The 20,196-nt window shown below is 42.0% G+C and overlaps 1 protein-coding gene across 1 annotated transcript in view; it reads left to right on the forward strand.

Annotated features, from left to right (window-relative positions):
• LOC126284835 (uncharacterized) overlaps nucleotides 1-20,196 on the forward strand; it is a 104,707-nt gene that overhangs the window by 18,196 nt on the left and 66,315 nt on the right. The window contains exon 2 of the mRNA XM_049984055.1: nucleotides 11,122-11,179. Coding sequence (XP_049840012.1) covers nucleotides 11,123-11,179 — 57 coding nt within the window. The 5' untranslated portion in view covers nucleotide 11,122. The remainder of the gene's footprint in view (nucleotides 1-11,121; nucleotides 11,180-20,196) is intronic.

Here is a 20,196-nt window from a genome sequence, read left to right on the forward strand (position 1 = left end):
GCTCGCCTCGAGGTGGCGAGCGTGCAGCGCCAAAGGTTGAAGGAGGAAGGTGCGGACTGCTGGTTACATTTGTGGGCGGGCAAGTGAATGTGATGGTTTACCACCGACCAGATTACAGTGTTTCGTCGAGGCAGAGTTTACGAGGGCACGAAGTGGTGTGATGCCGCAGTATACTTTAAAACTTGCAATCCGAGAAGTGGTGTGACGTGGTATTAAGCCGTCGGGTACGGGATTACATGGAGATACAGCACTCGGAGTTCCTCTTTGCCGAGGGCTGAGCTGGCCGTTCTAACCGTACTGTGTGGGGGCATTTGGGTGCCGCACTAAAAGTGGAATACGATCAGTGTTAAGCGCCTTTAGCTGCTATCACATTGGGAAAGCGTTTCGCATTGATGGAAAGCTATTCTATGGGGCTCAACAGAATTCAGCTTTACTTCGGCATGGTATGGGTGAGCATCTCCAAGTTTATAAAACTTTGTTCACCGCCTGCGCTTTATTACTTAGTGTGTTTTGTTCTGTTCCTAACAATACTGAGCTTTATTAGCGTATGTGAATTTAGTATGTCAGTGTACTGTTTGCTTTTCTAAAAATAGATGTTTTATTTTCATATGTGTGTTAAAAGTTCGTTTTATAGCTTTTATGTGAATTCCATTTTACTGAGTTATCTAAAGGGGGCCGAGTATATGAAACGCACTCTCCTTTAATAACGGTAAGTTTGCAATCATTGGCCCGTTCTATCGCAGCAACCATTCACTAATTGTTAGTTATTAGACGGCTATTGCCAGAGTCTATGGAGTTTTTCAAGTAAATTATCTCGTGACAATTTTGCGGTGCCGTTAATGGAGGCTTTGTGTATATTATTTAAAGTTTTTTGATTTGTGAAAATGTTATTTATCATACAATAGTTATTGCATTGTGTTTTACAATCCGGGGTTGGAGGCGGATTGTGCGCTTGTGAATTGATTTTTTTTGGTTACATGTATGATCGTCTCTTGGTTTAGAAGTTCTCTGTACCAACCTTTAATTAGAGCATTCGTGATACGGCAGGCGGCTGCTGTTGCCATAATGTGGGGCATGTGGACGTGTTGTGACCGTTGGTAACAGCCTTTGTAATTAACAATGTTTTTAGGGTTAGAGTTATTTATTTGGTGTCAAATATTGTAATAACATAGGTTATGTTCCTATGTACTCCAGAGTTTGAACGTCATTTTGTGCTTTGGCTTGTGTTCATGGTTGTTCTTGGGCTGTACTTAATTGCATAAAGTCTTTTCCCAAGGAAGTTTAACATTTTCATGTTCTATTTCACTAATGAAAGAGAGGGCCAATTAAATTATGAAACAACTATGTGAGAAAATGGATCGTCTATAATGTGTGGGAGATGCCGAGAAAACTATTGCTTCCCATGTTCTTACGACGAATATTGTAAGTAGGCTGTTCAGTTTTTTTTTGTTGATAACGTCACGTAGCGCTCTGTATGAAAATCACTGACTGTGCTGTGTGCAGTCTGTGGCTGGTTTGCATTGTTGGAATATTCGCTATTATTGTGTTGGGTATTTGGATGTGAACAGCGCGTAGCGTTGCGCAGTTGGAGGTGAGCCGCCAGCAGTGGTGGATGTGGGGAGTGGGATGGCAGAATTTTAAGAGTGGACGATCTGGACGTGTGTCAGCCAGAAAGAGCAAATTTGTAATACTGGATATCATGAAGTGATATATATGTATGGTGACTTTTGAACATTGTTAAGGTAAGTACATTGTTTGTTCTCTATCAAAATGTTTCATTTGCTTACTATGCCTATCAGTAGTTAGTGCCTACAGTAGTTTGAATCTTTTATTTAGCTGGCAGTAGTGGCGCTCGCTGTATTGCAGTAGTTCGGGTAACGAAGATTTTTGTGAGATATGTTATTGTTATTCAGGGCCATTCTTTTGTAGGGATTTTTGAAAGTCAGATTGCGTTGCGTTAAGAATATTGTGTGTCAGTTTAGTGTTGATAAGAATAAGTAATGTTTGAGTACGTTCAGTTTTGCTCAGCTGTTTGAAAATCAAATAACATAGAGGTTTATCAGCACAGTAATTCATAAATTTTTCAAAGGGGATGTTTCAATATCACCCTGTCAGGTGTAAATTATCAACTGTTAAATATTAAAACTATCTAATTTTATACACGTTGTTGTCACATACACATTAGACTCTCTTGCTGAAAATTTATTTGCAATCCCAAATTCTCCTTTGCCTTTCCATTTCACTCCTTGCTTGAAACTATTAAATAATGCGATGAGCATTATTACTGTTTACTTGCATCATAAGTAATGTAAAAATTGAAAATTAAAAAAAAAAGTTTCCGCGTCAGTAACCGATCCCGCGACACTCAGATTATCGTTTCGTAATCTTTCCGTTGCGTCAAGCGCTGCCTGTTAATTGTACTAGCAATGGCCCATGCCTCTCGCGACCCATGGTAAAAATTCGATTCTCTGTAAAAGCTTGCCCGCTCCTACTTCCGCCACTTTCATTTCTGGCCAGGTCTTGCATACACCGTAAGTTTGAACGGAATAGGTGAAGAGGAGGAGGCACGGTCCCCTTATGAAATTTATTTGCAAGACTCCTAAGGAAGTGTAGTCCACCCGCAAAGGAGGTGACTTACAAACCCATCGTCCGACCAATACTTGAATACTAATCTTTAATCTGGACCCGTACCAGGTGGGACTGATACAGACGTAGAGAAGATCCGTAGATGTTCACGCTTTTCCTTACAGGTTCGTTTAGAAAGCAGGAAACTGTCATGGAGGTTTCATCCAACTCCGGTGGCACACGCTATAAGACAGGCGTCGTGTATCACTGTGTGGTTTAGTGTTAAAATTCCGAGAGTGCATTTTTCTATAAGACTCGAGCGATATATCAGTTTCTCTTCTCCTAAGTGTATCCCGTCAGAAGCCCATGAAGGTAAAATCAAAAGGAAAAAGTGCAATGACAGTATACACAAAGTACTTTCCAACACACACCAAGCGGTGGTTGTTAGTGTAGATGTAGATAGAGAACTATTACTAAATTGTTCCAGTTTCATAGAAATGTCTTCTTTTACATAAATACAATAAATTATTTTGCAAGTTCCTTTTGTATTACTTTTCTCCATCTTTACCTGTTTCTAATGAAACACAATAATCTCAAGTCGCCTACCCTTTTCTCCTAAGTTGCATTGGTAACACTTTTCATTAAATTTCCTGTTTAAGAGCAATACTTGCTTGTGAATACTGCTTGGAGGAACGATGAATGCCTATGCGCGGAGACGATTTTGTAATTCCGATGCAAATTGTTGTAGCAAAGTGCTTCACACGAGGAGTCTTTCGGTATGGAGTAGCAGAACTACTTGAGCTTAGGGAAGAAGTCGTAGTTCTGCAGAATGGTGACCGTGCAAACGCAGCGTGTATCTTATCATCTGATGCAGTGTTACCTCGTTATTAATGGAAAATAAAAATAAGTATCTGCCTACAGATAACAAACTCTTCCGCGAAGACCCTTATCGAACAAAGTTTCATGACCAACTTACACTGAGTAGTGGTTTGTTTCATAAAAGAACGTGTTATACAGTGCTGCTTTTTACTAAGCTACTACACTTGCAATGTACACTGAACAGCCTAAGAAACTGGTAATTGTTCCTAATAACGTGTAGTGCCCCAGAGAACACGCAGAAGTGCCGCAACAAGACGTGGCATAGACGCGACTAATGTCTGAAGTAGTGATGGAGGGAAATGACAGCATGAGTCCTGAAGGGCTGTCCATAAATCCGTAAGAGTACGAGGGGTTATAGATCTCTTCGGAACAACTAGTTGCAAGGCATACCAGATGTGCTCAATAATGTTCCTGTCTGTGGAGTTTGGTGGCCAGCGGAAGTGTTTAAACGCATAAGTGTTCCTGGAGCCACCCTGTAGCAATTCTGGACGTGTGGGTGGTCGCATCGTCCTGCTGGAATTGCCCAAGTCCCTCGGAATGCACAATGGTTGGGTGCAGGTGATTAGACAGGACGCTTATGTACTTTTTACCTGTCAGAGTCGTATCTAGGCGTATCAGGGGTCCCATATCACTCCAACTGAACACGCCCCACACTATTACAGAGCTCCACCAGCTTGAAAGGTTCCCTGCTGGATGCAGGGTCATTGGAATCATGGCTCCATACCCATAGACGTCCATCCGCTCGATACAATTTGAAATGTGGCTCGTCCGGCCAGACAACATATTTACAGTCATCAACAGTCCAATGTCAATGATGACGGGCCCAGGCGAGGCATAAAGCTTTGTGTCGTGCAGCCATCTAGGGAGCAAGAGTGGGCCTTCAACTCCGAAAGCCCATATCGATGATGTTTCGTTGAATGGTTCGCACGCTGACGCTTGTTGATGGCCCAGCACTGAAATCTGCAGCAATTTGCGGAAGGGCTGCACTTCTGTCGCTTTGAACGAGTCTCTTCAGTCGCCGTTGGTCCCGTTCTTGCAGGATCTTTTTCCGGCTGCAGCAAAGTCGGAGAGTTGATGTTTTATCGGATTTCTGATATTCACGTCATACTCGTGAAATGGTCGTACGGGAAAATCCCCTCTTCATCGCTATCTCGGAGATGCTGTGTCCTATCTCTCGTGCGCCGATTATAACACGTACGTTAAAACTCAGTTAAATCTTGATAATCTGCCATGGTAGCAGCAGTAACCGATCTAACAACTGCGTCGGGCACTTTTTGTCTTTTTTTTGTTGTTGCGCCGATCACAGCGCGCTGTATGCTGGCTGTTGAAATATCTTTGTTACTAGTTACGCGTGTCTATACCAGTTTCAGTGTACTAACGGAAAACGTTTGAAACACAAAGACTGACAAAAATGGGTTAATTTCTTGTTTTTCGTAGCATTAGAAATCATGAACGGGATTCTGTCTAACCGGAATTTTTAGAACCTAAAATTGCGTATCTTCCTCGTGTGTCGATAATATAAATGTTTAAGGTTCATTTTCTTCTGGCATATCTTTTGGTTCCTTCTAAGAAAAATCGTCTTATTAAGCTTCTGTAATATTTTTTTTACACGTTGTCTGAATCATAACCGAAATGAGTAAAGGAAAGCATAAAGTAGCAGATTTAAATAGAAAATTTTTTATTAAAAAAATAGCAACCTTGTGTTTCTGGAATGCTCAGAAATTTGGTTCTATGAAGAATTTTCAATTTCAAGTAAAACTGAAACAGAAGTTCTGGAGGTCGTCCACAAGATTGAGCAACGGTTTGGAATTTGTCTTATCTTGGTATAATATTGCATTGTTATCAATTTCATAAAACCACATAAAATTGCATAAAACCATATGAAACCTTATAAAAATTGGGTGAATCCATAAGATGCTGAGAATTCAACAGTACCCGAACTCTGTTTGCTGCTGGTATCTCCAGTAAGCCGTTCGGGCATTGTCAGTGCGACTGGGAACGATTGACGGTAAACACGTCGCTCCACAGCTAATTATGCCTGTCCAATTTCAACCCTTGCTACAGATGATTACGAAAATGAGGGGATGTGAGCTGTGTATATTGTTACGCTTTGTATTACGATTTGTACAGTCTGTAAATGTGTCAACCACCAAGTGTCGTGTAAAGGTCGTCTTTTGTCGCTTTGAAAGCTAATTTTGCGGCACTTAGGGTAGTAAACTGATGATATTGTGGGAGGAAGAAGTTATTTTCACGAGGAGATTCTGGCAGGTTTTCCCTAGAATACAGTTGCCCACAGTGTTGCCTAATTTGTGTGTTGAAAGTATAGCGGGTAACGTCTAACTCGGAATATCTTGTTCTGAAGAGTCTGCAGACTTTTTAATTGCTTTTCAGTGGCCATTGGCCACATTTCCGAAACACACAGTATGGCTGGAAGTATGATGATGCGTAATCAGTTTCGCACCAGCACAGAAAATTGCATTTTAATCGAATGAACCCACAAAATGGAAGGGATTTAGACGCAACCAAGCTATATCTGCTGCTAATATGTCGGATCAGTTTGGTTTTAGGAAAGCTAGTGCTATAACCAACAATAACCCAATATATATATCACCGTCCTACGGTTTGTTGACCTGCTACTTGGTTGAAAAACAGCTCATGACGGCGATGCAAGTAGGACATAATAAGCAGACTATCACTGAGAAATACGTCATTCTTGGCCAAGGGAAGTCTACTACTACCAAAATAGGCAACAATTTGAGCAAGAAATTTCTGAACATGTACGACTGAAATGCAACATTGTATGGTAGTGAAACATGGACTGTAGGAATACCAGAGCAGAAGAGAATCGAAGCGTTGACATACTGTGTTACAGAAGAATGTTGAAAATTAGGTCAACTCATAAGGTAAGAAATGAGGAGCTTCTCAGCAGAATCGGCAAGGAAAATAATATATGGAAAAGACAGACATTCCATGGTAGTAGAGGGAGCCTTAGAGGGTAGAAACATTAGAGGAAGACAGAGATTGGAGTATATACAGCTGATACCTGAGGACGTAGGTTTGCGGGCTTTCCAATAGAAAAATGCATGTGTGGATGTGGCTCTCAACTACGTACCCACTACTGACTCAACGTTTGAAACATTAAAAGTTTTGGCTGGTTTCGTTGTCTAGAGGCTGGGATACGTAGTTGCCGCATTACAAGCCAAATACTGCTGAGTCTACAGTATACAATATGAATAGACATACGAATCGAATGGTCGAAGGTTCCTATCACTCGGCAATTGCGAATTAATATAGAAATTTATAAATGAAATATTACAATTAAATAAAATCTGCGGGTGTTGTAGCGGCGACTGGAACGATCGCGGGGTTGTAGTGACGGAAACGCGGCGGGACCCGTAGAGCGGCCCACAAACAACAACACAACGGGAGAGGACGGACACGACCAACGAAGGACCTCACGACACAACAAGAACAGACAACAGAATCATGAACCAAACAAGACAACCACATCTACTCGTAAAGCAACAGCACAGCCAAGAAGTTAGGTCTGTACAAAGCGCAGGACTATCCAAGGACTTCCCCATCACAGTCGGCGTCGATCAAGGTTCTGCATTACCACCAATTCTGTTCATTCTCGTAATGGACACATGACAGCTGACCTGTACCGGCCACTACCATGGACTCTATGCTGACGACGTGATGCTGGTAGCAGAAAACAAACTTGATTTGCAGAGCCAAACTCAAAATTGGAGTGAACGGTTGGCGCAACAAGGTTTGCGCCTTAATTTGAAGAAAATCGATTACATGACATCAGACAGACATGAAATGGAAACCATCACGACTAATGGTGAAGATCTGACTCGTGTGAGTAAGTTGAGGTACCTTGGTTCCACGATTACTGTTGACGGTCGACTCACCGAAGACGTCAGCACAAGAACTCAGGCAGCCTGCATGAAGTGACGAACAACAACCAGAGTCACTTGCGGCAGCAGGATGAAAGGTCTATCGCACTGTCATCAGAGCTGTCGCCTTGTACGGTTGTGAGTGCTGGTCGACTACGGTTGAGACAGAGCGCCTAAGTGTAATGAAAACGAAGATGCTAAGGTGGACAGCGGGCCTCACTAAGTTAGATCAGTTTTCCAATGACAGTATTAGAAAACAGTTAGGCGTTGCACCGATCTAAGAAAATATGTGTGAGAGTCGTCTTCGATCGTTTGGGCATGTTTTAGGGGCCGGTGATAACTCTATTGCTAAGACGGGTTACACACTTGAAGTCGGGAGAAGACCCAAAGAACGACCTAACCAAAATTGGGCTGATACGATTCATAAAGATATTAAATGGTACTGAAACAGAGAATGACAGACTAAAGGCCGAAATACTAAATGTCTTTTTCCAAAGCTGTTTCACTGGGGAAGACTGCACTGCAGTTCCTTCTCTAGAATGTCGCACAGATGACAAAATGGTAGATATCGAAATGGACGACAGAGGGATAGAGAAACAATTAAAATCGCTCAAAAGAGGAAAGGCCGCTGGACCTGATGGGATATCAGTTCGATTTTACACAGAGTACGCGAAGGAACTTGCCCCCCTTCTTGCAGCGGTGTACCGTAGGTCTCTAGAAGTGCGTAGCGTTCCAAAGGATTGGAAAAGGGCACAGGTCATCACCGTTTTCAAGAAGGGACGTCGAACAGATGTGCATAACTATAGACCTATATTTATAACGTCGATCAGTTGTAGAATTTTGGAACACGTATTATGTTCGAGTATAATGACTTTTCTGGAAACTAGAAATCTGCTCTGTAGGAATCAGCATAGGTTTAGAAAAAGACGATCGTGTGACACCCAGCTCGCACTGTTCGTCCACGAGACTCAGAGGGCCATAGACACGGGTTCCCAGGTAGATGCCGTGTTTCTTGACTTCCGCAAGGCGTTCGATACGGTTCCCCACAGTCGTTTAATGAACAAACTAAGAGCATATGGACTATCAGACCAATCGTGTGATTGGATTGAAGGGTTCCAAGACAGCAAAACGCAGCATGTCATTCTCAATGGGGAGAAGTCTTCCGAAGTAAGAGTGATTTCAGGTGTGCCGCAGGGGAGTGTCGTAGGACCGTTGCTGTTCACAATATACACTCCTGGAAATTGAAATAAGAACACCGTGAATTCATTGTCCCAGGAAGGGGAAACTTTATTGACACATTCCTGGGGTCAGATACATCACATGATCACAATGACGGAACCACAGGCACATAGACACAGGCAACAGAGCATGCACAATGTCGGCACTACTACAGTGTATATCCACCTTTCGCAGCAATGCAGGCTGCTATTCTCCCATGGAGACGATCGTAGAGATGCTGGATGTAGTCCGCTCACCTGCACGGCGCCAAACACGCATACGACCATCATTGGCACCAAGGCAGAAGCGACTCTCATCGCTGAAGACGACACGTCTCCATTCGTCCCTCCATTCACGCCTGTCGCGACACCACTGGAGGCGGGCTGCACGATGTTGGGGCGTGAGCGAAAGACGGCCTAACGGTGTGCGGGACCGTAGCCCAGCTTCATGGAGACGGTTGCGAGTGGTCCTCGCGGATACCCCAGGAGCAACAGTGTCCCTAATTTGCTGGGAAGTGACGGTGCGGTTTCCTACGGCACTGCGTAGGATCCTACGGTCTTGGCGTGCGTCCGTGCGTCGTTGCGGTCCGGTCCCAGGTCGACGGGCACGTGCACCTTCTGCCGACCACTGGCGACAACATCGATGTACTGTGGAGACCTCACGCCCCACGTGTTGAGCAATTCGGCGGTACGTCCACCCGGCCTCCCGCATGCCCACTATACGCCCTCGCTCAAAGTCCGTCAACTGCACATACGGTTCACGTCCACGCTGTCGCGGCATGCTACCAGTGTTAAAGACTGCGATGGAGCTCCGTATGCCACGGCAAACTGGCTGACACTGACGGCGGCGGTGCACAAATGCTGCGCAGCTAGCGCCATTCGACGGCCAACACCGCGGTTCCTGGTGTGTCCGCTGTGCCGTGCGTGTGATCATTGCTTGTACAGCCCTCTCGCAGTGTCCGGAGCAAGTATGGTGGGTCTGACACACCGGTGTCAATGTGTTCTTTTTTCCATTTCCAGGAGTGTACATAAATGACCTGGTGGATGACATCGGAAGTTCACTGAGGCTTTTTGCAGATGATGCTGTAGTGTATCGAGAGGTTGTAACAATGGAAAATTGTACTGAAATGCAGGAGGGTCTGCAGCGAATTGACGCACGGTGCAAGGAATGGCAATTGAGTCTCAATGTAGACAAGTGTGCTGCGTATACATAGAAAGATAGATCCCTTATCATTTAGCTACAAAATAGCAGGTCAGCAACTGGAAGCAGTTAATTCCATAAATTATCTGGGAGTACGCATTAGGAGTGATTTAAAATAGAATGATCGTATAAAGTTGATCGTCGGTAAAGCAGATGCCGGACTGAGACTCATTGGAAGAATCCTAAGGAAATGCAATCCGAAAACAAAGGAAGTAGGTTACAGTACGCTTGTTCGCCCACTGCTTGGATACTGCTCAGCAGTGTGGGGTCCTTACCAGATAGGGTTGATAGAAGAGATAGAGAAGATCCAACGGAGAGGAGCGCGCTTCGTTACAGGAGCATTTAGTAATCGCGAAAGCGTTACGGAGATGATAGATAAACTCCAGTGGAAGAAGCTACAGGAGAGCTCGATACGGGTTTTTGTTAAAGTTTTGAGAACATACCTTCACCGAAGAGTGAAGCAGTATATTGCTCCCTCCTACGTATATCTCGCGAAGAGACCATGAGGATAAAATCAGAGAGATTAGAGCCCACACAGAAGCATACCGACAATTCTTCTTTCTACGAACAATACGAGACTGGAATAGAAGGGAGAACCGATAGAGGTACTCAGGGTACCCTCCGCCACACACCGTCAGGTGGCTTGCGGAGTATGGATATAGATGTAGAAATGTGTGAACATCCACCCAGATGCAGCTCATGATAGAGCGAAATGCAGACAACAGACACATGTAGCGGACTCCGCAGGTAAGCGGGACAAACGCTGAAGGAAAAGAAGAAGAAGACTGTAGATTAACTACCGCAGATATAAGGTGCGTCCAATGACCATGTCGCCCACCTATTCATTATACTTTTCGCAGAACAAGAAGTAGGTTGAGGTCAACACGAACGCGAATGGACTTGTCAGTGTGATCTCAAGCTTCACACTGACGAGTCTTATGAACTTAATGTCGAAGTTCATCATGAGATCAACCTTTTCCATTTGAAGATGTGGAATTCGTTGTACGAAATGTCCCAGTTTTCGCACATGATGTTTGCACATGCTCGACATGTGAACTTTCAAATACATTCTAACAGACTCATGCTTATAAGCTCCGATGTTACTTATAATAAACAACTCAGCCATTTTCCTATCACAATTTTATTGAGCACCAATCTTAACGCAAGCGTTAAAGAACACTGGAACAAGTCCACCGTGTGACACGCAGTGATATGCAAATCTGTCTTAGTTTTTAACTTAGAGACTTTGACTTTTAAAACATCTTAACAAGCGTAAGAAAGAAAAAGTATGAAGACAGTTCCAGTTTCCTAAATGTAAAAGTAGTGTTTATTAATAACTAAACATTTTCTGTTTCAGAATGGCTTGCAGTAATCTCCTTAAGAGCCCACCCTTCATAATTAAAGTTGTTGAACTGGTAAGTATTCTTCGACAGTTGTTACTCAGAATGGTATTTAATCTGAAAATAATAAATAGTTTCAACTGGTAATACAAAACATTACCAGCAGAAGTAATAAAAACGGAAATATAGGCAACCACTATTTACGTCACTCATTCATCTTACTTCCAAGGTAGTGTCACTACGACTTGCGCACACTCACGTACACATGTCGTTAGAAAATACCCATTACAAAGCAGCATGAAGTGTGCTATAAGAACTTGAAAAGTTCCCTTAGAAAAATTTAAAAATGACAGTTCTGGGAAACCTCTTACGTTATTTGCTTTTCAAACAGCTGAGCAAAACTGGACGTACTCGGACAGTTCTCTCTTTGCTTATTATGATCTACACTAAACTGACACACAATATTTCTTAGCGCAACACAATCTGACTTTCAATAATCCCTACAAAAGAATGGCCCTAACTAACAATAACCTATACCTTTCATGAATCACTTACCTCACAAAAATCTTCGTTACTTGAGCTACTGCAATACAGTGAGCGTCGATATTGCCAGCTAAATAAAAGATTCTAACCACTGAAGGCACTAACTACTGATAGGCATAGTTAGCAAATGAAAGATTGTCATTGAGAACAAACAATGTATTTACCTTAAAAGTGTTCAAACAGCCAGTCTCACCAATTTCCTTTTTCTGATGGACACACGTCCAGATCGTTCCCTCTCAAAACTCTGGCATCTCTCCCCAGAGCCACCACAGCTGGCGGCTCAACTGCAACTGCCCAACGCTACTCGCTGTTCACATCTAACTGCCCAACACTACAATAGCGAATATTCCAACAATGAGCCCAACCAGCCCCAGAGTGCACACAGCACAGTCAGTGATTTTCGTACAGAGCGCTACATGGCGTTACCAACATAAAAACCTAAACAGCCTACTTACAAACTGTTTCTGCCTTTTCGACGTAAGTTGTAAATGCATGTTTTCTGCAAAGTTATAAAGATTTATTGATTAGTTAGGGGTGATTGCTAAAAGCTATAACGAATTGTCTGCAAAAACTATGGAAAGACGTTTCACGATCGAGTATACCAATTAATAATTAATTGAGAGGGAACTGTCAAGTTAATTAGAGGGACCTCCCCTATTTCCTTGTAAGATGGGACGTGACTATGTTGCCACTGGACCTTCCTCGAACGTCTGTCTAACAACTGTGCACGGGTTGGGTAAGACATGACCCCAGCAGACTAGAATTTACTTCGAAAGCGATATTTTTATGTAGCGAGGAGATTCTAAGTAATTGCTGTTTGCGAGGACCTGTTGCATGCCTGAAGGATTGTACTCTCCATAACATAGACATATGGGGTAACGCGTCATTCAATATTTGCCTGTATGCCAGTTTGCGTTGCTTCATCGCAAGCGGTATCCTGCTTAGCATTGAGTAACATATTTCAAGTTAGCACCTTTGCAGGTTCTTGTCTCACTTAATAATAATCAGCTCGGATCCTACACTGAATCCGCTTTTCCCTCATTATCTCATACAATGAATTTTTTCAAGATGTTTAGCATATAATAACGACACAGCCTTTGTACGGAGTTGGAAGGACATACTTCATCTCCTGCTGGTATCTGTTTGCAAGAGCTACTGGCCGATAGTTATCTGTTCGTCAATAACTTTTGTCTTTCTAGTGTGAAGCCTAATTTCATCAAGCGGAAGAGCTGCTTGTGGTTTCTAGGGAGATGTCTCCACTGTAATTGTGCATTGTTTTACAAACGTGGAATCGTGTCCAGTACACTCATCTCTAGCAAAACAGTCGCATCCAAATGGATTAGAATTACAGCGACAATGTCTGTCAAGTAGGCAGTAGACACTTAGAACAATAAATACAATCACAATTTGACACTTCTAGGAGCAACATTTGTTGCGATACTGGACCAGGCATTGAGTGTAGCATCGAGTAAAATGTTTGCCGAGATATTCCTCCAGCCATCGAAATCTCGGTATCTACATCTACACTTCATAAACTTCGTTGAAGTGTGTTGCGGAGGGTATTCTGGTACCATTATAATTTATCTCAATCCTATTCCGATCATGAATGGTGTGAAGAGGGAAACAATGTCACTAAGCCTCAGTATGAAATCAAATTGTTATTTTGTTCATTTTGTCTTATTTATGTCGGAGAGAGTAATATGTTGCCCCCCCCCCCTTTTTTAGTCATTAGTCCTCTGAACGGTTTGATGTGGGCCGCCACTAATTCTTCTGCTGTACTAACGTCTTCATCTCCGAGTAGCATTTGGTCCTAATTCAACTATTTGTATATACATATACCATTCTGTCTTCCCCTACAGTTTTCATCCACTAAAGCTCCCACTAGAACCAATGAAGTTCAAGTCCCCTCACCCTCTCTTTCCTTCTTGTCAGTGTTTCCACATATATGTTTCCTCACAGATTCTGCGGAGAATCTCATTTCTCGTCTTGTCAGTTCTGTAGCACCAAATTCCAAATGCTTCGTTTCTCTTCTCTTCTTTTCTGTTATTTCCACAGTTTATGATTCACTGTCGTCCAAATAAAAATATTGTTTTATACACAGTCGTCCGGCCCAGAAAGGGGACCAATGGCGACTCACCGCTGCATTAAATAGTTCTCGCAACTGCAGTAGGCTCGAGGTATTCACCACTCGCTGCAAAATATTCATATGTTACGAGATCCTTCAGTCTCAATTTTTTTAAGTTCAGCAAGTTTTGTGAATTAATTAAATAAAAAGTTGGATAATTGATATATTAAATAAATACTGTTGTTGTGGTCATCAGTCCAGATACTGGTTTGATGCCGCTCTCCATGCTACTCTATCCTGTGCAAGATTCTTCATCTCCCAGTACCTACTGCAACCTACATCCTTCTGAATCTGTTGAGTGTATTCATCTCTTGGTCTCCCTCTGCGATTTTTATCCTCCACGTTGCCCTCAAATACTAAATTAGTGATCCCTTGATGCCCCAGAAGATGCCCTACCAACCGATCCTTTCTTCTAGTCAAGTTGCGCCACAAATTTCCCTTCTGTCCAATTCTTTTCAATACCTCTTCATTAGCTATGTGATCTGCCCATCTAATCTTCATAATTCTTCTGTAGCACCACATTTCGAAAGCTTCTATTCTCTTCTTGTCTAAACTATTTATCGTCCATGTTTCACATCCATACATTGCTACACTCCATACAAATACTTTCAGAAACGACTCCCTGACACTTAAATCTATGATCGATGTTAACAAATTTCTCTTCTTCAGGAACGCTTTCGTTGCTCTTGCCAGTCTACATTTTATATCCTCTCTACTTTGACCATCATCAGTTGCTCCCCAAATAGCAAAACTCCTTTACTACTTTTAGCGTCTCATTTCCTAATTCCCTAATTCCCGCAGCATCACCCGATTTAATTCTACTACAGTCTTTTATCCTCGTTTTGCTTTTGTTGATATACATCTTATATCCCCCTTTCAAGATACTGCCCATTCCGTTCAGCTGCTCTTCCAGATCCTTTGCTGTCTCTGACAGAATTACAAAGTTTTTATTTCTTCTCCGTGGATTATAATTCCTACTCCGAATTTTTCTTTTTTTCCTTTACTACATGCTCAATATACAGATTGAATAACATCTGGGGTAGGCTACAACCCTGTTTCACTCCCTTCCCAACCACTGCTTCCCTTTCATGTCCCTTGACTCTTATAATTACCATAAATTATTGTGTCCTTTTGGACAAATAGTGGTAAGCTACACCAACGGTTTTGATTTTAATGAAATTATGATTAATTCATCTGATCAATCACACAATAAATCTAAATGGTTATTCTACAAAATATACATGTAACCAGTGACTGCGTTTTATTGGAAGAACGCTTAGAAGATGCAACAGATCTACTAAAGAGATGCCTTCACTACGCTTGTCCATCTTCTTCCGGAGTACTGCTGCGCGGTCTGGGATTCTTACCAGACAGGATTAACGAAGTACATAGAGAAAGCTCAGAGAAGAGCAGCAACTTTTGTACTATCGAGAAATAGGGGACAGAGTGTCACTGACATGATACAGGATTTGGAGTGGACATCGTTAAAACAAAGGCGTTTTTCGTCGCGGCGGAATCTTCACAGGAACTTTCGATCACCATTTTTCTCCTTCAAATGCGAAAATATCTTGTTGACGTTGACCTACATAGGGAGGAACGATCATCATAATAAAATAAGGGAAATCAGAGGTCGCACGGGAAGATGTAGGTGTTCGTTTCCTCCGCGCCCCTCTGCCAGGCGCTTAAGTGTGATTTGCAGAATATCCTTGTAGATGTAGATGCTTAAAATAAATAAATAATAAAAAACCAACGCAGTTAAGATTGCTGTTCTGCACGAAGTGGTGCAGATTCCCCAAAATGCGTAGAGCACGAAATATAAAGCCCCATGCCCTTAAACATATCAGAAATCAATCGCCAGTCCACAAATATCCATAGTTCAATAGAGTGATTAATACGCCTAAATTCCCCCAAACAATATTCCTATCGGACTAACCCGAAGCAGACCTGAAAAGCAACTGGAATAATTCAAAGTCCAGAGCTGCTCATAGCCATCCACTCGTCAAAAAGGTCGAACCTCGGCTGGCTCCCAGATTCAAGTCCATCTTAGCACCGAAATAGTCTGGATCCTAGAGGATGTTAAAGTCTTGTGTGGCCACTTGCCACCCTAGTTGCAATTCACTCCACCAAACCAGACGTTCGACACACGAGTTAACTGCAACGGCTTGGGACAGAATGACCAGTTGTGACCGACTTACACCCTTTTTTCAACCAGCCAAAATACAAGAACTGGACAATATGGGCCGCCATTTGAAATATAAACAATTAATAAATACTACACAAATTTTGAAAGGAGCACCTCTCACTGTTGGTTCTTCTCACACAATATTCTTGGATAATGCTTTGTTGTAAATAATTTAAATCAATTTTTGCGAACACGTGCTCAGCGGTAACAACAAAGAAAACATCACAAATAAACAGTAGAGATGACCTGCTTAATGGAAGCGTCTGCATGAGCTCTGTTCAATGATAGTCTTAGAATTTACGTACAAAACACCATCTTCATGTGACATGCATCTTTATTACAAGGCAAATTAATATTTAATTAATTAATCATGAAACCACTCTACAAGTACACATATAATGTATGGATAAATAGGTATTGGGTCAAGATATGACATTCTGTGTTTATTTTAACTGTATCTGGAGAAGAATCAATGTTTTGATAACACTAATTACAAAATGCTATAATTCAGCGTGTATATGAGAGTGTTGTACCTAGGAACAAATTATGTTTCCTCATCAGTATTTGAATCTAGTGACTGATTTTGGACTCGCATTAGCGGTTTCCGGCATGTTCTGCTGTTTTTGTTGAGGCAGGAGGTTGTGTTTCGCGCAGCGTTTGCAAATGTAAAGTAAGTCCAGTTGAAAAGATCTTTGCTGGAGCAGCATTATATTCGTATGTAATAACACTGGATGAAAGTGTCTGCCGGGAGATGACGTGGTCGTATTCCCAACACTACAAGTGGAGTTAACGGCTACGCAGCAGTTTCCTCATTGTTGGAGAGTTGTTTCCGCAGTTAGTTGCATGACGAATTCTTTCGGACCAGCACAAAGAGCGGTTATTTAATTTCTTGACACAGAAAGGGAGCATACTTTCCAAATTTATCGCAGTGTGAAAGAAATGTACAGAGAGCAGTGTCTCGATTCGTGCACAATATTCCGTTGGTGCAGCTATATGAGGCAGAACATGTAAACATCGAGGACGTGCCCCGCCTTGGGCAAGCGCACGGTGTCACAACTAGTATCACAATTTCGGCTGTGTAGGAGCTCATACGGACGAATCGCCGGACACGACATTCCTGTTGGACTGCCGATAAGCAAAGGAACTGTCTTTTTCTTCTCCTTCTGCCTTAGCAGATTTGTTTTGCAGATTTGACCTGTCGACCTGTTCTGACCCTAGTTACATCAACTAGCTGACTGTGCTATGTACCAGTTTACTTTGGGTTTGTATCGTATTTGGAATGCTTGTTTCTTCCATTCGTTGCAGACATTCATTCCAGTTATGCTTAAGTTATTCTGTTTTGCTCATTTAGTGCAAAAATATTCAGTTGTTGAATAATTTTTTCATTAGGAATCCTGTCCATCTTAGTGCAACCTTTGACTGCTCGTAAAAGATTTCATTTCAGCAGCAGGAGCATGGCTAAATTCTTCCATCTTCGTAGACCAGGGTTCGCTGCCCCTGTAGAAGAGGTACAGCCGACACCATATACAACATTTTTTTTAAAAAATATTCTACTTATTGTGTCAATTATGCTCTGATAACTGTTTAATTTACTGTCTACACCCTTACCTTCGTTCAAAGTAATATATTTCTGTAGGCAAATGAGATCGACAGGAAAGTGCAAAATGACTAAGCAGAGATGCCTAGAGGACAAATGTAAGGATGTAGAGGCTTATCTCACAAAGGGTAAGATATACTGCCTACAGGAAAATTAAAGAGACCCACTTGTATGAATATCAAGAGCTCAGATGGAAACCCAGTTCTAAGCAAAGACGGCAAAGCAGAAAGGTGGAAGGAGTATATAGAGGGTCTATACAAGGGCGATGTAAATGAGGACAATTTTATGGAAATGGAAGAGGATGTAGATGAAGGTGAAATTGGAGATACGATACTGCGTGAAAAGTTTGACAGAGCACTGAAAAACCTGAGTCGAAACAAGGCCCTGGGAGTAGATAACATTCCATTAGAACTACTGATGGCCTTGGGAGAGCCAGTCCTGACAAAACTCTACCATCTGGTGAGCAAGATGTATGAGACAGGCGAAATACCCTCAGACTTAAAGAAGAATATAATAATTCCCATCCCAAAGAAAGCAGGTGTTGACAGATGTGAAAGTTACCGAACTATCAGTTTAATAAGTCACAGCTGCAAAATACTAACGTGAATTCTTTACAGACGAATGGAAAAACTAGAAGAAGCTGACCTCGGTGAAGATCAGTTTGGATTCCGTAGAAATATTCGAACACGTGAGGCAATAGTGACCTTACGACTTATCTTAGAAGAAAGATTAAGGAAAGGCAAACCTACGTTTCTAGCATTTGTAGACTGAGAGAAAGCTTTTGACAATGTTGACTGGAATACTCTATTTCAAATTCTAAAGGTGACAGGCGTAAAATACAGGGAGCGAAAGGCTGTTTACAATTTGTACAGCAACCAGATGGCAGTTACAAGAGTCGAGGGGCATGAAAGGGAAGCAGTGCTTGGGAAGGGAGTGAGATAGGGTTGTAGCCTCTCCCCAATGTTATTCAATCTGTATATTGAGTATGCAGTAAAGGAGACAAAAGAAAAATTCGGAGTAGGTATTAAAATCCATGGAGAAGAAATAAAAACATTGAGGTTCGCCGATGACATTGTAATTCTATCAGAGACAGCAAAGGTCTTGGAAGAGCAGTTGAACGAAATGGACAGTGTCTTGAAAGGAGGATATAAGATGAACATCAACAAAAGGAAAACGAGGATAATGGAATGTAGTCGAATTAAGTCGGGTGATGCTGAGGGAATTAGATTAGGAAATGAGACACTTGAAGTAGTAAAGGGGTTTTGCTATTTGGGAAGGAAAATAACTTATGATGATCGAAGTACAGAAGATATAAAATGTAGAGTGGCAATGGCAAGGAAATCGTTTCTGAAGAAGAGAAATTTGTTAACATCCAGTATAGATTTAAGTGTCAGGGAGTCGTTTCTGAAAGTATTTGTATGGAGTGTAGCCATGTATGGAAGTGAAACATGGACGATAAATAGTTTGGATAAGAAGAGAATAGAAGTTTTCGAAATGTGGTGCTACGGAAGAATGCTGAAGATTAGATGGGTAGACCGCATAACTAATGATGAAGTACTGAATATAATTGGGGAGAAGAGGAGTTTGTGGCACAACTTGACTAGGAAAAGGGATCGGTTGGTAGGACATGTTCTGAGGCATCAAGGGATCACAAATTTAGCATTGGGGAGCAGCGTGCAGGGTAAAACTCGTAGAGGGAGACCAAGAGATGAATACGCTAAGCAGATTCAGAAGGATGTGTGTGGCAGTAAGTACTGGGAGATGAAGAAGCTTGCACAGGATAGGGTGTCATGGAGAGCTGCATCAAACCAGTTTCAGTACTGAAGACCACAACAACAACAACATCAACCTCCCATGGAAAGCTATTGTCTTATTCTCATTTAATTACCACATAAAAATTATAGCTCTGTTCAATTAAGTTTAAAATATGGATTGATTTTTGCAGTTCGTTTTCAGAATTTGCAGTTAATACAGTGTCTTGAGTATATAATAGCATCGTAATATATTGGTTATTTCGTATATGGAACCCATGTGGCGCTCTTTCTTTCTCTTTTCGGATGGCATCGTCTACATAAATATAAAAAGAATAGGAGATAAAATACGGTCTTGTCTCACACCTTGGTTTATTGAAACCTTTTCCCCTTTCTAATTGGAGACTTCAGGTATAAGCTCCATTGTACAGACTGTACAGGCAATTTATTAAGTGATTTGGGTATCCACATTTTGTCATAATTTTCCAAAGGCTGTCTCTATCCACTCTGTTTATTTATTCCGTCATAAACAAGCTGGGATTTTTCGTAATGATCTTCGGTGCCTGATACTCATCGCAAAGGATCTGTGCATCACATAATACACGAGAAACTTCGTTTTGGCAAAAATTTTGCGCAGTGGGTATGCTGAGATACTGGGAGCAAGGAATGGTTTCCGTTGCTCAGATTGTGGTATGTGATGAAACGTGGTGTACTACTTTGATCCTGCCTCGAAACGGACGAGCGTGCGGTGGTCGTCCATAAAAAGCTCTCTGTGCCCCAATGGCCGTAAGAGTGATGCTTAGTTCCTTTTTCGACACAGAAATCCTCTACTAATCGACCGGCTACCGTGGGGTGCAACAGTCAACACTGAGCGAAGTTGCATCACGTTGCTAA

Source organism: Schistocerca gregaria, chromosome 8 (genome assembly GCF_023897955.1).
Source record: "Schistocerca gregaria isolate iqSchGreg1 chromosome 8, iqSchGreg1.2, whole genome shotgun sequence".
NCBI classification, from domain to species: domain Eukaryota; kingdom Metazoa; phylum Arthropoda; class Insecta; order Orthoptera; family Acrididae; genus Schistocerca; species Schistocerca gregaria.